The sequence below is a fragment of the Amphiprion ocellaris genome, chromosome 23 (assembly GCF_022539595.1).
Source record: "Amphiprion ocellaris isolate individual 3 ecotype Okinawa chromosome 23, ASM2253959v1, whole genome shotgun sequence".
NCBI lineage: Eukaryota > Metazoa > Chordata > Actinopteri > Pomacentridae > Amphiprion > Amphiprion ocellaris.
Genome location: NC_072788.1, coordinates 10,265,112 through 10,286,490, shown reverse-complemented (window position 1 = coordinate 10,286,490; position 21,379 = coordinate 10,265,112). Strand labels below are relative to the sequence as shown.

At 39.8% G+C, this 21,379-nt stretch overlaps 1 protein-coding gene across 1 annotated transcript in view; it reads right to left on the bottom strand.

Annotated features, from left to right (window-relative positions):
• LOC111564123 (inactive ubiquitin carboxyl-terminal hydrolase 53) overlaps positions 1 to 20,412 on the bottom strand; it is a 31,360-nt gene extending 10,948 nt beyond the window's left edge. The window contains exons 1-12 of the mRNA XM_023263529.3: positions 19,977 to 20,412; positions 11,630 to 12,273; positions 10,708 to 10,800; positions 10,376 to 10,510; positions 8,987 to 9,097; positions 8,049 to 8,131; positions 7,706 to 7,790; positions 7,315 to 7,461; positions 5,845 to 5,994; positions 3,054 to 3,222; positions 1,846 to 1,992; positions 512 to 658 (exon numbers count right to left, since the gene is read on the bottom strand). Of these exons, the coding sequence (XP_023119297.2) occupies positions 512 to 658; positions 1,846 to 1,992; positions 3,054 to 3,222; positions 5,845 to 5,994; positions 7,315 to 7,461; positions 7,706 to 7,790; positions 8,049 to 8,131; positions 8,987 to 9,097; positions 10,376 to 10,510; positions 10,708 to 10,800; positions 11,630 to 11,773 (1,411 nt within the window). The 5' untranslated portion in view covers positions 11,774 to 12,273; positions 19,977 to 20,412. The remainder of the gene's footprint in view (positions 1 to 511; positions 659 to 1,845; positions 1,993 to 3,053; positions 3,223 to 5,844; positions 5,995 to 7,314; positions 7,462 to 7,705; positions 7,791 to 8,048; positions 8,132 to 8,986; positions 9,098 to 10,375; positions 10,511 to 10,707; positions 10,801 to 11,629; positions 12,274 to 19,976) is intronic.
• Positions 20,413 to 21,379: the final 967 nt, after the last annotated feature.

Sequence of the window (21,379 nt, the reverse complement as noted above, 5' to 3'; positions counted from 1 at the left end):
GCTGGACGTGGTGGATTTGGTGTGTTACAACTGTGCTCCGTAATCCCCTCATGACACTTAATTGAAAGCAGTGATGTACTAAAGGAGCATTAAAGGAACAAACCGAACAGCATACTGATTAGAACATGCAATCTCAATTTGTTAGGTATGGGAGACAGAGTGGTACAAATGTGAATTTTGGAAATTAATTCATCCTTTAATTAAATCAAATTGAACTTGTCGTTATTTAGTTTGCTCTGCTTGTATTTGTTTGTTAATATTCATGTCTACCGCTGAGAGGGGAACCAATAGCTCTGACTATAAGAGAGGGGGATCAAGGCAGGCTCCAACAGACGTCAGCACTTAATCCCCTTTCTGACACATTGCTCCCAAACCGAGGGTTACATAAGATCCGAGGGAAGTGGAAGGCTAGCCTTTTGTATCATAATGCCTGGCAATTCTCATGTGTCTGTGCAGTACTGCATCTGTAGTCTATTTCTATAGATCCACATACTGTGAATCTACAACCAACCTCTGTGGCGGGTATCTGGCCTCCGCTGACCACCCCTATCAGGGTCTCTTCTGGTTGGATGCATCCCTCGCACCTCTCCTACTCTCTGGGCCACTTCTCGAGAAAGCTCCTTTAAGCGACTCCTGGGATCGATGGTACCAATTTTCACTGAAAAAAACACAAGATAAGTAGTCAGGTTTTCAACGACGACAACAATGACCCAACCCCCCAAAAATAAAAAATTTCAAAGACAAGTATATAATACATGGAATGTGATAAATACCTTTTTATAGAAAGGGGAAAAAATTGCAGAACCTGCTGAATCAGGTGGAGATTTTTACTACTGCAGACACCATTAAAGTATTTTTATACTATCGTACATATAGATATCTATTGTCACTACATCCTTTCCCTTGTCGCTGTTTTCTGCCTCTTAGTCCCCAGCATCCCCAAGGCACTGAGCAGCTGCTGTGTAAGGAAACGGAGGTGAACTTTGCAGCACATCAGTGTGCTGATGTATATAGTAGATTTTCTGCTACATGAGGGGAAAGGCAGCAGAGAGGAAACATGGCAAAGGCTTGTCTGCGCCGTACTCTTTGTTCCAAAAATCCGAATGTGCAGCAGTTCACAACATGACAAATCAAAGCTTAAAAATTTGACTTCAAATTTTACTTTGCTACTCCTGAAAGAGCGGGCAACTGCTGATATTTCATTGTTATGACGATTTCTCTCCCTACACCACAGCTTAAGGAAATACTTTCAAGTGGAGAGGAACAATGGAGAGCAGTTCAAGGACATTCACAAACCAGATGATTAAAAAAATACAAAAAACAGAATGTGCAATAATATCAGAGATGAGGCCATTTTCTCCTCTTCTCAATTCACAACCTTCACTCTCTGCTTACACTTAAGTATGTGCAGAATTGGCAACTCTTTGTGACTTCTCTCCTCTACAAGGGTCCCTAACCCTGTGGTATTACAAACATGGTCAGATTTAGTTTAACAGCGAAGACATTTAATTATATCTTCTTGTAGTTGCTATGCCAGATCTGTGCTTGTCACCATCCTCAGAGAACAAAAATATTTATAAAGTAAGCAGTCTTTCAAGGTGAATAAGTACAACCACCACCACATAATGTGACTCATCGGCCTCTTTGCATGCTTTCTTGTTCACTGGAAAATCCACAAGTACATACTGCGTAATGAAACCTCGGTTTACACTGCTAATAATAGCTTTCCTTAATTTGCAGAGAAAACAAGTAAAGATACCTTACCCACTATAAACTATCTGTCCAGCCCTCAAAACTAGATTCTCTTTTTTCTGCCTTTTTAATCCTATTGCATTTTCCCCTTACCTGGTCCTCGTCCTCCGCTGGTCTGAGCACTACCCCTGCTGAACGTCGAAGGGCTCTTCAGTTTAAAAGATTCTTGGCCCAACAGAGCATTCACATTCTCTCTGGTCAGGTCCAGCTTCTTGGGGGCTGAAACTGGAGACTCAAAGCCTGCAGAGGAGAAAAAAAATTGAGCTAAGGTCATTAATTTTGGATTTTCTTTTTCCAGGAAAAACACAATAAACTCGAGTTGCAAAATAAAACATAAATTTACTATTGGCAAGTACACCGACTTCACCTGAAACTAAGAAACTGAATTCAAATTGCAAAATCCACACAATGTTCCTCTTGGTTTTTGGAGGATCATCCAGTTTAGTCAGCCGCCCTGTCAGCTCTGATGGACAGTGAGCGGCTGCCACAGCTAGGACCTGGGGCACGGCCAGCATAGAGGGTTGGAGGAGGATCTTTAAAGGGGATAAAAACCTCCCTATCCACACAAATCCAGGATATTTAATCCCAATGGCAGAGCTGTTGTCATCAACAAATTTTCAATACTGCCTGGCAGCAAAGGCAACAAATATGATTTTAGATTTCACACATTAAAATAAAGAGCTGTTTTGTTTGTTCGGGAATGTTCTCTCGTTAGGAATTCCAGTTTTGTTTACAGTTCATTCAATAGGCACAGAGAGAGCAAAAGGTACAATTTAAATAAACTAGCAGCACTGCAAGAATTTTGTCTGAAGCCTAAAATCTTATTTTCACATTTTTGCATAAGGTTTTGTTTGTTCTTTGCCAAAAACTTAGTCAATCTCAGTGGGTTGAGGCAAGTGGGTCAAAAGGAGATAAATAAGTTACCCAACTCAAACATCAGATACTAAAAATGAATTTCAAGATGAATCACTTGAAGACAAACTTTTGGAAAAACTAATGTTGTATTTAGAAAGTAGTGGCAAAATATTATTCACAGTTTTCATTTATTCAGTCAATAAAAATAAAGGTAGCTGCTCAGCTCAGTTTTACATTACTGGGTGTTTTATGATTCTAACCAGTGAAGACAAAGAGAAATACAGCAATGTTGTCATTTTCACAAAAGGACACTCAATCAACACTTAATCTAACCTGATTTTAACGATATTCAAGGTTTTAAATGTCAACAGGACGACCTCTGAGCTACTTTTTATAAAGGTTGACACAATCAGACTTGTGATTGTAAACCTGGCCGATTTAAATACCTTGAACTTCCCCATTGACGGGCGTCTTGTAGTGAGACTGGCTGCTGTTTTGTCTTGAGGCATCATCTGTGGTGATAGCACTCCCATCAGGGTTGGAGTAAAAAAGGAGGAGAGGCTGGAAGTGACCTTTGATACATTTGCTGACCACATCTTTCCACCGGGAGCCAATCTGCAGCAAGAAACAAAGAAATGCTCAGTCAATGCACATGTAGTCACAGATTTAAGCACATTCGAAAGAGAATTCTGCACTTCACAGTTACATGTAATTATATAAAGTGAAACAAACCATGTTCTTTAGTGTAAAAACCCTTCATCTGCATGCTTTTTGAAGACAGAGGGTTTAAAATGGGTTTACCTAATTGGCTCTTGCATGTTTCAGCAAATGGAGGATATTTTCATTGTCCTAATTAAGTGGCCACGGTCCAATTCAGTTTGGAAAAGCAAACAGATTGCGCACATAACAGGAAAATTTGCTTTCTTGTGACCCTATCGGTTTTCATTTTCCAAAAAGGTATTAAGAATAACAAAAGAAAACCAACATCAAACTCGAGTGTCATCAGTCATATTCCAAGTCACTCTTAATCTAACGTTAAATGATTTAAGAATATTCTTAAAATTCACTCCCAACCTAAAAAGCAAACCTTCATTGTGCATACTTTAATATGTGAGTGAATACAACATTTGTGTTTTGTCATGAACCTGTCTGTCTGTAACTCAGCGTTATATTATATTGTTATATTGCATAGTACAGGTCCCTTAGTGTTATTTGTTAATGACTCAATTGCTTTGTTATTTGAGGACAGGTCTCTCTTAAGAAAGAGACCCTGTGTCTCAATAAGATTACCTGTATAAATAAAGGTTAAGAAAACACACTGAGGCCAAATCATACAATCACATTAGCTAAGCCATGTAAGGTGCGTGTCTCGCCACAAAGGCGCCACAAAGGCAGGCTGCAGGCTAACAGATGCTTGTGAGCTCCTTAATTAAGCAAATGACAGGGGAAGAGGGGAGGGGAGGAGAAAGTAGGCAGGGAAGAGGTAGAGGAAACAGGGTGAAGAAGAAACAATGCAAAGCAAATGAGGAGAGACGAAAATACATGTGTCAAAAAGATTTTGTTTGACAGAATAAACATATATACAGGAAGTTGACAAGTATGACTGCTTGTGTAGGCTTGCTCCTGGAAAACAGAGACACAGTTTTGTCATTTTAGATGCATTTTTAACTAGTCAGGTGAAATATTTGTAAGACTTTTGGCCACATCTGCCTTTCCACTACAGCTTCGCGTTTTCAAAGGTTCTCTATTTTTCCCTCCCCATAGTGGATGTCCAGGTTTCTAAAATGTTGCACAATTTGTAATGCTGATATATTTGTTGGTAGCTTCATAATAATGTCCAGTCTCTTCAGTTAAAGCAGTGAGGTCTTACTTAGCGATCACTGACTGCTGGTGCATTATTCAGAAAGACAGGATTTGATTAGTGTGATGTGATGATTATACTGTCCATAAATGATGGACACCCACGAGCCCATCTGACCGCCCAGCGACTTCCTATGTTTATAATTTTGTCGAATCATATTTTACACACTGGAAAAGCAGTGATTAGTCTACATTGCAGTAGTCATTTAGTGGCTGGGATTTGGGGAGTCACACAAATGCTGTCAAGTTTCGATCCAGGTATGGACTTGGCAGGCGCTAAGTACTGTAGCTCCTCTATTTCAGTCAGGAGGGGTTGCACACGCAGCACAAGCTGCTGATAGATTGACACAGAGCCAGCCAGCCACTGCACCACAAACCCAGTGAAAATTGCGAGGATGTGAGACAAATGGCACACTCGCATGTGCACATCATGAAAATAAATCCAACATTACAGGGGAAAAGGAAAATCTGGGTGAGAAGTTGCTCAAGCTAGCATATATACACCAACTAGGCTGTAGAGCACACATACAGACACATGTACATTGCAACTCAGCATTTTCAGTGACCCTTAACTTTAACCAGTGAAGGGATCCATAAAAAGATCTTTACTGGTTAAGCTAAACTTCAATACTGCAGTACTTTGTGATTACAGAGTTGGGGATTTGCATTAGAGATGGGAGTGGGGGGTTGGGGGTTTGGCTGACTCTTCAGTGCCATAAAGGCTCATCAACTCAGAGGCACATGAAGTGAAATCAATGTGGCCCTTGTTGGACGATAAAGAGACTTGGTGATAGAGATAAGAGACTCAACATCATTAGTCTTTGCAGCTGCTTGTAAAACAAACCATGTTTAATCAACTCATAGCAGCACATTTCTGTGGAAAGAATTCCAAATTTTAAACACTTTATTTGATAACAACAACATCATGCCCAGCAAGTAAATATCTTCTGGGAACCAAAAATTTATTTTGTTGCGAGATACTCCATAACAAACCACATAAAGCTTGATAGCTAAATGTGCTCTTTGGCTGAATAAAAGAACTATCAAAATAAAGGCCTTTTGTCTGTGTTGTACAAGCTCTGTGTTATTAAAATCATTCTGATGCTTTGTATCCATTTTCACTTATTTTTACAATTACCCGAATGCACAGGATGGTTTCTTGAAGTTGCTTATACCATCTGATGCACATTACAAAATCCCAAAAATGTAACTTAACAATTATATCAAATAATGAAAAGCTACAAATCCTACCATTCAAGAAGTTACAACCAATCAATGCTTAGCTTGATTAGTGACGTACATAATTAATTCAAAACAAAAATAGCTGCTGATCATTTTTTCTTCGAATGATTTCCACACAAATGTGCACCTTCTCACCTCTTTCACTGTCGCATCATCAAAGAAGACCCATTTGGAGGATTTGGTGTGGAAGGCGAAGGCACAGTAGTGGCGGCTGGAGTAGCAAATCATTCCGACGAGCAGCAGCTCTCCCTTTTTGGCATGTTCATCTGTCACCCTGTAGAAGAGCTGTGCCCACAAAACACACACACACACACACATATATATAAATATATGTATGTATAGGAATATGAACGCCAAATATCCATCGACATCAACGCTACACTAAGTGGGAGGGGAAGCGAGGGATGCTGATAGCTAGCAGGATCTGTTACTCCATCTGCTTGCAGATTAAAGTCGAAGGAAATGAACCAGCATTGATTTGACAATCAGGGCAAGTAATGGTGGGTTTGAATCAGCGCAGCCGAACTTGACATCTTAGCAACAGTGGTACACAATTTTATGGGTAATATTAATACGCAATGTCATTTTCTTCTTCTTTTTTCCACAGAAGAAACAGGGAAAGTGTTGGAGAACAATCGCTTGTTTCTCCCTCCCATGTTTCCCTGCACAGCTTGTTCTCTGTCTCCCTCCAGCTCTCTTAAACAATAGATTTCAAAGCAAACGATGGGGGTGGAGGGCTCCCTTTAACACTCAATAAAGTCACATGAAATGCTCTGTAATGAATAAAGGCCTTTGTGGCACAGGGTGGGCGGCTGGGTGGGTCTGACAAATTCTTCTGATTACACGCTTTGGAAATGCGCAAGAGGGAGCTTTCAAATAAATGGTTTGAATGCTTCAATTAAAAAAAAAAAAAAAAAGTTATGTAATGTGTGAAGTGTATGAGCATGTCCTGTTCTGGTCTAAACTGATTGATTTTTTTGCTTGTGAAGTACATCCACTCAGTGGAATGATGTGAACAGGCTACTGAGGAATATTTGATACAGCAAGTGCCATTACAGTTAGTGTTTAAAGAGAAAGTGGCTCAGAATTTATCCGTTTGCATGTACAAGAAGGCAAAATTTAATAAAAGAAAACATCTGTACATAGTTGTGATCGAGAATGGGTAAATATAAACACTACAACAAAAGCAGCCTTGAACATATTTTTCTCCCGGTCTCAGTGATGCCTATTCAGCCCACATGTACGCTTAGACAGGCACACACATGCTCAGGCTCACAAAGATGAGGGGAGGGGCTTTTTGACAAGCTGACCAAGGCCAGCAGGGGCTTTTTGATCAGCAGCGTGGGCCAACTGGGCATTGGGCGTTGACTGCTTACGCAACAGCTCCGACTTACAGAGAAATAAATCCCCACTTTATTTCCCACATATGTTCGATTGCACCAAAATAAACTGACCCTAAAACAGCAGAAGAGATAGCAGTTGTGTGACAGCAAGTTGTGTAAATGAAAAAAATACACTAGTACAGTGACAAATGCAGTCAAGTCTTTTGATATCTTTTAATTTAGTTAGAAAATGTGCATAAATTATTGGTGAAAGTGTGCTCACCGCAGAGAGACTGAGATGAGGCCCCAGTGAACGGATAACATCCTCAGTCAGGTCTGACTGATCAGAGTCCCATACAAAGCCAATGGTAACTATTTCTGGGGAGTTCATGAGGACTCGCCTGATCTTGATCCTTTGGCCACAGTTGCTCTGGGGGGAAAAAGGAGAAATACACAATGAAAGACTACAAATTTAACCAAAAGCAACTTCAACTAATGACAAAGTAGATTTCAAAACTGGCAAGTCAATTACAACTCTTTCAAATTCACTGGATTCCTGCAGAAAATCAGCAAAGACTGCCCGAAAATCTATCAATGTAACAATAATTGTACACAGAAAACCAGTGCAGTACTACTCTATTATGTGAGGGAGCTTCAATATCAAAAACACTTACTGGACAGTTTCGAAGATCCCCAATTGTACTTGCTGCTTGTAACAGTTCTCCAAAAGACTCGTCTCTGCGCTGAAGCATCTGTTGACTGAGTACGAACAGTCACAGTGTGAAAGACACATTGTCAGCAGAAATGTAGGAAACAACAAGCAGCGAAGAGGACAGGAAACAGACAGAGACAAATAAAGATAAAGGTACGCTGAGAGAATAAAACTTCTGCGGTGAAAAGTTGGCAAAAAAAAGTCAAGCTATGACTTTGCGATACTGCTAAAGGAGGCATGAAGAGTGAAAGGAAGACAGATGACAAAAGCGAGGCAAAGAAAGTTTCATATTGTCTGTGCCTTACCAGAGTGCGGTGGTGGAGACATAATGCACCAGCTCCGTAAACGGCAGTGGGTCGGAGGATGCCCCACAGCTACGGCACACAGACTGCAGAGGGGAAAGATAGTCAGTGACCAAGAGGGCGACGAACAAAGGAAAAAGTTACAAAAACACTTAATTGTGAGTCCTGCTTGCACAACCCCAGCCAAGGACTAATTATCACATCAGAAAAACCATCACATGAATAAAAATCTTTAATTTGTATAAAATATGGCAAGAAATTATGACACAATTGTCAAGCTGCATGCCTTGTGATTTCTTCTGTTGGATTCTATGAAGGCATCTACTTCAGTGACTGAACTACCAGGAATCAATTTAATTTCTAAAGTTCTCAATCTGTCTCCGGCGCAGCCAATTCTCATTAAAACATTGACGATATTTCAGGATTCGGTGCCCTGAGGTTGAGGTGGAACAAAATCCACTGACAGTGCCCCCAAGGGATTTAGTCCGAAGGCACGCTATCTGTTTGATTCAAAGACAGAACTGGTTTGGGACACAGACAGAGTTCGCGATGGCCATCAGAGCCACAGGGAAGGGTGGTGTGCATGTTGTGCTGTGCTGGAATTTATGTGTACACCATGTGTGATTTATCTGGTACAGCTACTGCTGCAGCTCTGTGGAATCTGACCAGAAACACCTTCTGTATTCCACTGGGGGCTACGCGGTATCAGAACATGACGGATTGGATTTCTATTGTCTCCGACAGTGATTCATGTACCTGTCTGTGGGAGTGTGTGCTGCTTAATCCTAACACTGGCCAGTGTGTGCACAGCGTGTCCACACATCACTGTAGAAGCTGTGCAAATATTAAATGAACTAAAATGCCTGGAAAAGCAAAAAATCATATCAACACCAACATAACGTTCTTGAAAATATAACAAACACTTTCTAATCTCCACTGACCTGCTCATAAAGTGACATAGCAAACTTCTGATGTGTGATGCAAGACTTTGAAGTGCAGGCATCCGTCTCCTCAGGCACAATGTGCAGGTGAATCCTTTCCAGTATGTTCTCCTGTGACAGAAAAGAGCATGTATCAAGAATGAGACCAAATATTTGCAATGCTGCTTTTGCAAAATCATATAGTACTTGTTTACTCCAACATAGATATTTCCAACAGCACAGCTTCAGTAATGGGATACACCACTATATACCCAAGGATCAAGTTTAGGAGTCATGTTGTAAACCTAACAGCAGAAGAAACACATTTAAAGAACGAGCTATACTCCATTTGAGCTGCTTCCTGTTTCTGTGGACTGCTTGTGAGTTTATAAAATATTAAGGCTGCAAGGTAGGCCTAAAAAGGTTACAGGCTCAACTTCACAGCCTATTAATCTGACACTGGCTAACTCCTCACATAAATTCCCCACAAGCCCACCGCTGCCAATGCACTACATGGTGAATGCTCAAGGGCAAAGATCTGTGTGAGATTAAGAATTAAGGCTGTCCATAAAAGATAGAAACTTTTGCACGGAAGCTTTAGTCTCCAACGTGAAAAGTTGCTGATAAGTTTTTTGTACATTCAAACAATGTGGCTTTCTATAGATGTAATGTATTAATAATTTATTAGACACAAAGGAACATTGTAATCACACTTGTGTAACCAAGTTTTCACATACAGTGTTGTCATCTCCTTTCATTCTATTCATTACTGAGTAATTGGACTTCCTAAGTGGATAAACAGGATAAAAATCAGGATACAGCTGTTCTGTTTGGTATACAATTATTAAGCAGAAGTGATCAACATCATGAGAAGAAAATGAACTAATTAAACTTGATAGACAAAAGAAAACATGGTTTACAAATCAAGGAGAAAAATGCTGCAGTATCTGTTTCCTATTTGATGGCTGGTGTCAAGATAAAACTGCAACAAAAATACACAATTACACTGCAGTTAGGGGGAAAAACAAGTTCTTACCAAACAATATTTTTTTTTGTGCCAAAAAGAGCCAAAAGAAAAAGAAAACCATATGTAAAAACAATAAAGGATGAATGAAACTTACTTTTAAAAAGCACAGAAATTATGCAACATAACATGTCAGCACAAAACACAGAGATTCAAACACAACTCTGGCGCTTATATAACCTGTCATGATGATATTTAGCGCCAATGTGGCAGGGGTTGATGGGAGGGGAAGGGAGGGACAGGAGCTCTTTCAGTGACCTCGCCAAACAGTTTGTTGCAGTGTATTACCCAAACTCTGTGTCAGGATAACACACAAGCGTACACACATCCCTCTCCATACGCTAGTCTGCCTCCCTTAGGACTGTCGGGTTGCCACAGGAACTTACAAAGCACTCTGCGGCATCATCCATGAAGCCCAGCTGGAAGCGCTGCTCGTCCTTAAAGGTCTCTGCCAAGGCGTGACGCAGGTTGTCAGAGGGCAAGGCACGCTCCCGACTGTGCTGGAACTGGGAGAAAATGCCCTGAAGAAGAAAGCAAGAACTTGTCTGCACATGGACAATGCCGTATTTGTGGTTACTAAAAAAGCACTTGTGTCACATTCACTGCTCAATACACAGCTAGATATGTGACCTGACAAGTCACACATCCATAATGACAAAGAAGAACAACATGGTTACTTCTCAAGTTTTATGTATATATGCTGCTGATTACACCTTACCTTTAATGCACAAAAAATGCATGACTCTCCGAGACAGAAGTGTCCAGGTAGCTGCCTCAAGCTGCGTCTGAAGATGTCCAGTTGCCATAGTACCTATAAGAAGAGATAATGGCCATCAAGATGCCCTTACTCCATGACATTTAGCGCTGCATTTCATACATGCAGGCTACACCCATCAAGAAACACAGTCATCAGCAATAAAAAGAACAACAAAAGTCAGAATAATTCCGAACTCATCTGCCAATTTATAAATACATTAAGCATCTAATAATGTAAGAAAATTTCCTTTCTTGCACAAAAAGTCTACAAGGTCATGAGGAAGAGGAGTGGGTGAGAAGAACAACTCCCACCCAGAAACAAAGCCGAAGGTAATGATCGTCTTCAACCAGCTCATCGGCTGTCTCATGCTCTGAGTCACAGTGTCTGAGACTGACCTCACTGTGGGGGCTGACTGCAAGAATGAAGCAACTCACCAGCCGCTTTCCCACTAGTCTAAAGCAACCTTCAAGTACATTAATAAACTGCTGGGAAGCTCTGACAAATTTAGACAGTGACTAAGCTCTGAAATTTCTAAATAAATAATGGTCAGATTGTAAGAGGGTGGAACATGTTGTTCTGTTCCGGGAGGATGACAGCAACAAGTGAATAAATTAAGTCATACGAACAGTAAAGGAAGTCAGGGGCACCGGTTTTATGCAACAAATGCTACTTTTGTGCAGCAATAAATAGTTAACGTTTGTGGTGGCATGGAGTTTTGGTTCAAGATTTCATTCAGTTTTCTTTTATGATTTTTTTGGGGTGTATTTTACAGCTTTATTTGATAGTGTAAAAAGACAGCACATGTGGGGAAAGAAAGCTGGCTGACCCTGACCATTTTAATAAACTCTGACACAGACAGATACCATCAACAAACAAGATGTACCTGCACTGCACTGTTGAGGAAGCAGCTGTTCTGGCCTGGCTCGTTCAGCAGTCCTTTGGTGGGGGCCAGAGACAGCATGCTCCCCGGCTGGTACGATTTCCCCAGATTGCCCCCTGGCTTCCTGAAGAACTTGACCCATGCCATTGGATAGTGGAGTCTGCCTTTAGAAAGGTGGGAGCGTCAGGCGACAGGGCAGGGTGTTGGTGGGATCAGATCCCTAGGCCCCTGAAGGAGTGGCTCCCCAAAAGTCTGAGGCTAAGTTATTCCAAAAGCTGCAGCAGCTGCCCTGCTACACATGGGCTTCTAGTCCATTTCTGCAGCTCACGGAGAAGACCTTTTTACTTTGTCCGTTTACTGAGAAGTCTTTAAGAATTAGAAAAAATTTTTTAAAAAATAAAAACAAAAATTACAATCCAAGTCTCCGTTTCGGCAAAACTTTGAAAATCAGCAGCCTGATTAGATGCATTTCAACCACAAGGGAACATGTCTCAACCATCCTATAGAGTCGATGGTGGCTTCAGAAGGGAATGCGCACCCCTGTAAGCAAATTTAGCCACATGGTCCTGATGCTCTCCAGGACATTCAGCAGCAGATGACTGTCCCTCTCAAAGGTTCAACCACAGTAGAGTTTTTATCCAGTTGGGCTGTTTGGAAAACAGAGAATGACATTAACTGACATTTCAGAGGCCATTACGAAGCTCATTATGAGACAATGTTTTTTCTAGTACGTAAGCCAATGTTGTTACTGTGTTCTAGGACATTTAACCTTACTGTGGTAGATTTATAAAATAATCACGTAATCCTATAATAACAGAAAACAGTTCAGCATTTGAAAGCTCAGTCGTCATTTTCAAGCTTTCAGATTAATGTCAAACTTTTTAGTCACGTCAACAAAGCTTATACATTAACTTTTAAAAACACCCTTTGCACTGGAGGTGTGTCACACTACAGCTGACCCGAACTTAGGTTGCACATTAACATTAGCACACATTTGTAAAAATTTTTTAAACGACATTCACAATAACAACTGATAGACAGTAGGGAAAAACTGTAAACATAGCTAATGTTGAAATCAAGTTAAAAATAATAATACAAAAAAGCAGAATCAGTCAAACAGTAAAACACATAAACCATATTTTAAACCACTTCACCTCCAACATTAACTGCTGTAGTGGTCTGCTGTCACTAATAATCTTTCCTAACTCTTAGTATTGATGCAAAACATATAATTTCTTACAACTTCAATGGGATTGTCAATGAATCTGGTATTACTCATTCTGATCAATGAGCCTGTAGCACATAAAAATAATTAAAATAATGAGTCATTAATAAAGAATCTGAAGCAGCATCTTTAAAAATACCTTATTTTGCCTCATTATTAGCTGAAATTAAAGGATTCTTTCTATTGATTGGTTGAGTTATAGATTTACAATGCAGTTATGTAACCGAAGTGAAACATAACTGCCTCTCTGCAAAGTGTGCAGCCCAAAGCTGAAGTTGTTGGGTTTGCTATTTGTGGTCTGAAATTTTTAAAAATCCCTTGTAAAATACTGCTTCAAGTTTCTTTTGTGTCCCATTTTGGGACTTTGTCTGGCACTGTCATTCTTTTAGAAACTCAACAAGAAAAAGAGACGAGTCTGACCTATTTCTTTTACATAAGTTCAGTAGAGGACAGTGTAACAAACCACTGAAGATGCAATTCAATTTATGAAACTTGCAGTCCATGCAGCTTCGACAACATAGTGAGCAACACTAACAAAATCTGCAGTGAATGTGCATTGTGCACGCAAAAAAGCAGGTCCGAACACTTCGAGAGGTTTGATGGATGAATATGTTTGTGCTGAGCAAGGCAGTGTTAGCTCTGTCTCAGTTCTTACATTACTGGATGCCTTGAGAGGTCCATATAGTCACAACTTATACATTTTGATATGTTTATTGGGATTTTCAGAGCTATTCTTTTGTCCCAGTGCGAATGGTAACAAAGCTTGTCTTTTGACTTTATGGAAAACTGAAATCATGGCAAAGCAGATACAGCTCCAGCAGCACAGAAAGTACAAAGAAGCAACAGTGCACAACAGTGATTCATCCTCTTTTTAGTCCCCAACACCTAAAAAAATAGCCTCAAAGAACAAACCTCAAACATTTTGTTATTCAGAGTGAGGACAAAAAAAATACTGGCCTACTTAGCACAAACAATGAAACATCCCTCTTGTGACAGCCTCCACTACCACACGAAGTTTCAGTCTAAACCTGTTGGACAACGTTTCCAGCCTGGTATTTGAGGAATCCTCAGCGGATGATGATGTTGCAACAATATAAGTTTACAGCAGGTTAACTGTGCAGCCTGGGTTCAGTATTTACATTGTGGCGTTTGCAGTCATCTTTGCATGATTCAACTAAACATGCTCATGTCTTCGCCTCTGTACTTTGCAAGTGGGCTCCATAGCAACAGCATTCCAAAGCAATCACTTAAGCTCAGAGTTTCTTAAGAGCTGCTGTTTTCGGATTAGTTTCATGGCTGGAGAGCAGTAACAGGAAAACTGTGCGATCCACCTATACAGTCCACCTTTAACGATGGCATGACATGCCCTGACGTGTAGGTTTCTATTTGTATGTCGCATCATAAGCCATCTCCAGGCAAATAGAGACAGGCGGTGATGAAATAGGAAAAACTACTAAATGAATCACAAACTGCATCTCACATCTCATTCTGAATACATTTCTATAATCCATCATTATATATTCTAATATCTACATGATTATTATCTTTTATTCCTATAATTGCAGGGTGTCAAGAATCACTCCAGCAGCCTCACTGCTCCACCGATCCATGATTCTGACACTGAAAGAACTGTATATGTAAAAGATACAAAAACCCAACATGCTGGGGTATCGTCTCACCCACCTCTATTTACCAGCAAGTGAAAACAATGCCACACATCCTCATGTCCACATTATTCAATGTCAAACTGATGGCATGGAGAATGAAGCCAACGCATGTTTTGTATTGTGACTTTGCTGACAACAGCAAGAGTAAATATGGCTCTGCCTTTCTGGTCGTAGAGATTTTATTGCATTACAGTCGTCCATTTGAAAAACTGCCAGCCTGAGTTATGTTAAAGGATCCTTTTGTATGAGGGAAACTGGCACTTGCTGACTACCATCCAGTGATGTTGTGATTTTAAAAAACATTATGCTCCGATGCATAAGGACAAAGAGCATCATTTTCTAACACAGGGCACTAATGTAATGCTTTAAGTTAGCGATAATGAACATCACTAACACGGTTTGTTCATTTCCTTTGGTGTAGTCTGAGGACAATGCTCAGAGGAACTCTAACCATTTCTGCACGTCCTTTTCTGAATCACCAAAGACGTAAACAAAAACATTCTATCAGATTAAGCATGGCACGTTTTACCTGACAACATCATGTGAAAGAGACCGCAAGGCACATGCACATTTTTAGACTTGGCCTAGCTGAGCTGCAATCCACAAAGGTTATAGTGGCACATACTGCACATAACCTGTGAGCAACCTGGTAAGAGAAGACAACCTGGAGAAGGAGAAGACAACCTGGTCAGAAATAAGCATAACGTCTGCAGGTGGCTCTGTTGACATTCTTACTGTATTTCATATGCTGCATTTGTATGGCATTTTAATAACTTCCCAAAAATTGAAAACTGATCCCTCATAACCCATTTAAAATTGAATGCAGACATATGAAACATGTGTTTCCTTGTTTATAAAACTAGGTGGAGAAAATCACCCTGCTGTCTGGTAACAATATTGTCTAGAAGGCAGGTTTTACGTCATTCACTAATGTAAGACAAGCTTTTGACATCCTTCCATTTTCAAGTTTTAGCAGTGTATGACACCACTTTTCTCAGACTAATTTTCCTTTCCATGAGTTGATCCTTACAAGTTAACCCATATTAAAGTATTTTTCTTTTTTTTTATAAAAAAAAAGAAAGATTGTTTCAGTTATTAAGTAACCATAATGACTTTTCTATAGGTCTGTCTTGTAAAGCAAGTTACCTAAATTCTCTCTGAGATTAGTTATCTGGTTGTAACAAATCAAACATTTAAGTCTGGAAAACAAAGGGCTCAAATGACCCTAGCTTTTCAGTTCAGCTACAAGCTCATACACACACAGAGAGACATAAAGCAGAATGAGGGGCAGTAAATGTTTGATATGAGATAAGAGGAAATTAGGCCACAACTGCAGCCCAACATAGTATTCGGTGAGGTAAAATATACAAAAGTAACCACTCAAACATTAAAAGCTGCACTTAAAAAAATGCAGAAAAAATGAAAAATATCAGGCAAAATACCCTAGAGTGGAGAAGCAACTGAACTAATTTGTAAAAGTGTCACTGGATGCTTTCATGCGATTGTTATTTTAACATAAATCCGGTATTTTTTGACCATAGTGTGTGTAGTTAATCTGCAAGTCCAAATGAATGTTCATGAGAGTCAAAATATGGGATTAATTTCCAAAATTACCTGGTGGACCAACATATCAATCTTAATTTTTAAAACTATTATCTTTAACAACATAGCTGGCAAAAACTATATGAGTACATTAAAAAATGTATGGCACGGGACATAACTTGAAAATATTAATGAATATTCAACAACACAATGATAACTTCAAGCTTAATTGGCAGCCAATGTAATAATGACAACTTAATAACCTCATAATCCTTAATGATATCTGAAGCTTTTAACACCAGTATCCTGACTTGTCACTTATTCATGTAATTACTCAGAGCTACAAAACTACAGCAACAATCACTCTCACTGCTTTACTAAAACCTTGCCAAAATGCCGCATAGATCTGAGTAGACGCTAAACAAAAGAAGTAATTTCACTTTTTCTCTCAAGAGCTCCACTGCAGGAAGTCCAGTGTTCCTCTGTAAACAAAGGGTTGCTCAGACTTTTCCAAGATTGACTCATTTCTTCCCTTGTCACAGTTAAATGCCAAAGCTAGCAACTTAAAGCAGTCAAAGAGCATGTACAGCAACAGCAAGCAGAGGAATCTGTGAAGTGTGGACAAATTTGTAGTGAAGGCTGATGCGATAATTCATCTATTAGTGATATGTTGAGGGACTGCCTCATTGTGAATCATTAAATTGATCTTCTTTGTATGGTGATGCCAAAAGCTGCTGATGTGTCAAGCTGTGGCAAAGTGAGTCACACTAATTAAGTGTCTTTAATATGTGAAAAAAACAAATGCATTGTCGGAAAAGCAACGTTATAAATAATTAAGAGGCCTTTGTTAGAACAACTTCCCTTCAGATTCACAACCATAATAATAAAACTCCATACATCTCTCTACATTATACTTTCTTCCAAAGCATTTGGTTTGGAAAAAAATTAATTGCACATGGGTAACAAGCTTTTAAAATAATCCTTAATCCACATTCGCTGTGCTACAATACGACTTGCCACAAAGCATGGGGCAGCTTTCAGCCACTCTGCAACTTCTGAGCCTCCTTTTTCTCTGTGCCAATCAATATATCTTTCCATCAAGCTGGTGCATTATACAACTACATGACAGCTGAGTGTTCCCTCTTGTTACTCCTAAACTGTGACTCATTTTACTCCTACTGAAGATTATACTCTGTTTGTTATTAAAGAAGAAACTTGCACATAATTCAATTTCAGACAGTAACTTTAGAGCCATGTTGAGTCTTACTTTGCAACCTATTGCAGGTGTCAAATAGGGAGAAAAAGCTATTTCCACCTGTTTCACACCTCCACTTAAGTAGCCCACACAGACACTTTAACCAGTCACGGCCTTGAACTGCTGGCTGACAACATAATGATGATGCCATGTACATAGAATAAAAGTAGACTGTTGCTAGAGTAACGAAAAAATTAAGTTTTATTTCAGAATAATTCTTTGCACAACTATTTCTTTAACAGATGGTTTGAGATCTATTAACTGCATATGTATTTGCTTTTGGGAAAAGGCAAAAAGTATGCTAATGAATGGAGGAAAAACTGCTGAGCAAGGTTACGGATTGTGTTGGGTTTGTGGTTATAAATTGCAGTTTCAAAGGCTGCACTATTTCTGCTGCCAGGTGTACCAGCCTGAAGTTTACTTTGGTGTTGAGTTATTCACTGCTGAATTTAAATTCACTTAACAAGGATAATTTAGGGACATTTTAAATGTCTCAATCAGCTTCAGGTAATAAAATGCTCTCAATTTCAATCGCAGTTATGTAAAAGTCTGAAAGGTCGTAGTGTTTAAGTAAGAGGGAAGTTACTATTTCTTATTTCTACTGCACTGCTGATACAGTATTCTACATTTCTTGGATTTAACACAACGCTTTCCAAAATTCTTTAGTCTGTGTATTTTAATTAAGAGTTGGGACCGGGCAAACAAACAAAAGTTGGAATATTTACAATAGCCTTTGCACAAGCAGCCACTGCATGTACAATAAGGAGCAATAAAACATGACCCTACATCCTAAAACCCTCAAACAACAGTGAAACTTGACTGTAAAATTCCCTCCAGACTGCAGACATGGTTCAAGCCTTCAGGCAACAATGCAGCGGTCATATCCTGTGTGGGCTTCCTGCTCAAAGGCTTGCCACTTTCCAACACACGGTCACCGTGTTCAGCCCTGTGAAACTGAACAGGTCACCCACACCAAGCTGAGTCACCCATTATTTCTTACCGCGTCCAGCAGAGGAAAAGGCAGAACAAAAGCACAGTTCCAGGATTCCACACTGAATACAATCTGATTGAAATATAACATCCTCTCCGCTGCTCTTACAATTGCTTCCTTAATGTCCCCATATTTGACAGCAGCTTGCCAAGAAACATCAAGAATGATGATGACCAAGAACCCTGCACCATATTTTCAGCTTTATCTATAAATACACATAGAATAATGCAGTTTAAGATGACTGAGGCACAGTAAACAAACAAGACCTACTAAAAGTGCACGTATTCCAGGCATTCTTGCTCAACATGCTCGAAAACAAAGAGCAGACAGAAGGCCTGGTGTCAAAACCGGTTCTTCAGCATGCCTCCATATTTATTTCACCATCTTGGTCCTGAAGGAAATGTTCCAAAAGCATCGGCAGCGAGGGGTGAGTGTGCATGATGTCTATAGGGGCTGGAGATCTCACTGCTTCATCATTATCATCATCTCTGTGTTTATGTGACCGAACAGAGGGGTCCTCACACTGGAATGATTTAAAGTAGGAGGGAGAACGCAGCTCACTGGGTGCAGAGAAGGAGGCGTAATGCGCTCTTGTAAACTTCTGAGTGGTTTTGATCACATATAAAACACAAAATTATGTAATGAGGCCACACCGAAACCAATAAGAGATAGTGGAAAGCTGATATACTTGCTGTATGTACCAGTAAATATTGACGAAGGTGTGAAAATGGATGCAGAATGGGAGAGCAGGCTGTGTCATGCCAAAAACTGATTGTGATTCGTGTCAAAGCGGTTTTTGATATACAGCTGTTTTTATCTGGATCAAACAGTCAAATGCAGATAACTATATTTCTGTGGTCACAGCAAAGGTGTTTCTTTTGTGAAATTCAAGCGTTGTTACAGTTTATAGTATTGTTAGGCCTGACATTTAAGATGATTATAGGAAATACTATAACATTTTCTTCAGTGTTTACGCTATGATGTGTCTAATGTCCTATTAAGATTGTACTTAACATAATTTATGGATATCGTTTACATATAAAATAAAGAAATGATGTCTTTTGCCATTATCATATAGCCTCAGAAGTGAATTTAGTTATTTCAGTCACAACTTAGGGGCTGTACTCACTATATAGCAATTGTAAAACTGCATTATATGATTTGAACAGCTCCTTTTGGGCTATTTCAACAGGTAAAAACTGGATTGCTTATGACCCAGGCCACAGAGCAGTTAAAAATTAAACTGTGATAAAAAATTATAACAGTTTCAACAAAGCGTGGTTTACTTTTTTTTTGGCAGATGATCACTTTATGGCACGACGCCGGCTCCATTTTGTTATGCTAGCTACATATTTTAATATTTAATCACCAACCGACACATAGCTTCACTCCTAGCAAGTTGTCAACACCGATGTCACGACTTTAATGAAGAAATAAACGGCTTTAAGTCACAGAAAATAACCGTATAAATGCGATAAAGCAACTCTAGTGCTGCTTTAAACACATTTTCCAACTTGACAAGTGAGCTAACCGAGGCTAACGCTAGGCCTACCTGGTGTCCGACTTACCTGAGCTCCAGGTACACATCCGCCCCACGTACTGCCGCAAAACCCAAGCTAGGAAAGTTTAAAGAACAACTTAATTGAAACTCAAATAAAGGAGACACTCACCTGAGAAAGAATAAAAATCCAAAGTGTGGTAATATCCTCCGGAACACACGGAAGAAGGGTGTTTTGGTTGAGTTTCGGGGGAGAAGAGCCGAAGGAGTCGCTGGTTATGTCAAGGCAGAGCAGCAGGAACAACAAAGTGCACCCGGTGAAACTTCACTCTCACTGGCTGTTTTTTTGTTGGAAGGTTTCTTTCTTTCTTTCTTTCCTCCACGAAATTTCCACTTCGGACCGTCCACCAGCAGCTGCCGTCCACTTTTCTTTCTTTTACTCCGGCTTGAGAGGCGTGCGTCCCCGCTGCGGCTCACTGATGCGCGGCGGTAGCGAGCAATGGTCGCTCAGTCGACTTCGGCACCTGAAATACTGGATTAGAGATGTTTTCAGCGCCGAGATGTCAAACCCCGCCTCTTCAACACTGTATTTACTGCAGTCTGCCATACTACTGTAACGCCGCTGCCACAGCCACAGCGCGCAGGCTTGGACACACACTCCAATATTTGCACAGCGCCAAGTCCACTAGCAGCCTCGTTAATGTTGCTTTATGGTGCAGCTCGCAGCCCACTACAGTGCAGAGTGTAGTTTACAACTCTGCAACTGCAAAAAAAAAAAAAAAAAAAAGACAGCATCACATGCACACTGGAACATTTGTTGACCAGCACTTAAAACGTATCTGGACGCAGGGGAAGCAATAAAACTCCTGAATGCATGCATTTGCATTGCATTAGTGCAGTGGCCAGTAATGCTTTTAGGGGTGTTAAACATTCAAACATTCACCTGCATGGTTACACCCCAGCAATGTGGTGGCACACTGATGATTATGTGCAACTGGGAGTGGAGGAAAAGCCATGCAAGGCTGGTGTTACTCAAACACCATCTGCCTCATCCTGTTATGTAAAGAAAGCAAATGAAAGGAATGTACAATTAAAGCTGTTCTCCCACTTTTTAGACGCAAGAGTGGACTAGTCCTGCTATGTTTCATGGCCAAAGCTGGTCACATTTTTATTTGGAATAATTATGGTAATTAAAATTAATAGTCTGGACTGTCTCTATAGCAGAGAGGGGCATTTATTATATGTGATATGTAAAAATATTCCATGTAATAACTTTTTAGGTATCTGGGTTATATGCAGTGTAAATCCTTATTGATACAGAGCCATTGTCAAATATACACAGTAAAAAAGATAAATACAAAAAACTGAGAAAATCTGCAGAAAAGGTGCAGGAAAAAAAATTTCAAAAAACAGTGGAATATTGTAATGTTCAAAAATTGGTGAAATAAGAGCAAATACCTGTACAACAATGACGCTTAGTATAAATAAATATCCTTTTAAATAATGTAAAATATCTGTAAATTAATATTTCTTAGCTGATCTAAATATGGTTAAAAAATAGCGTTCATGACTATT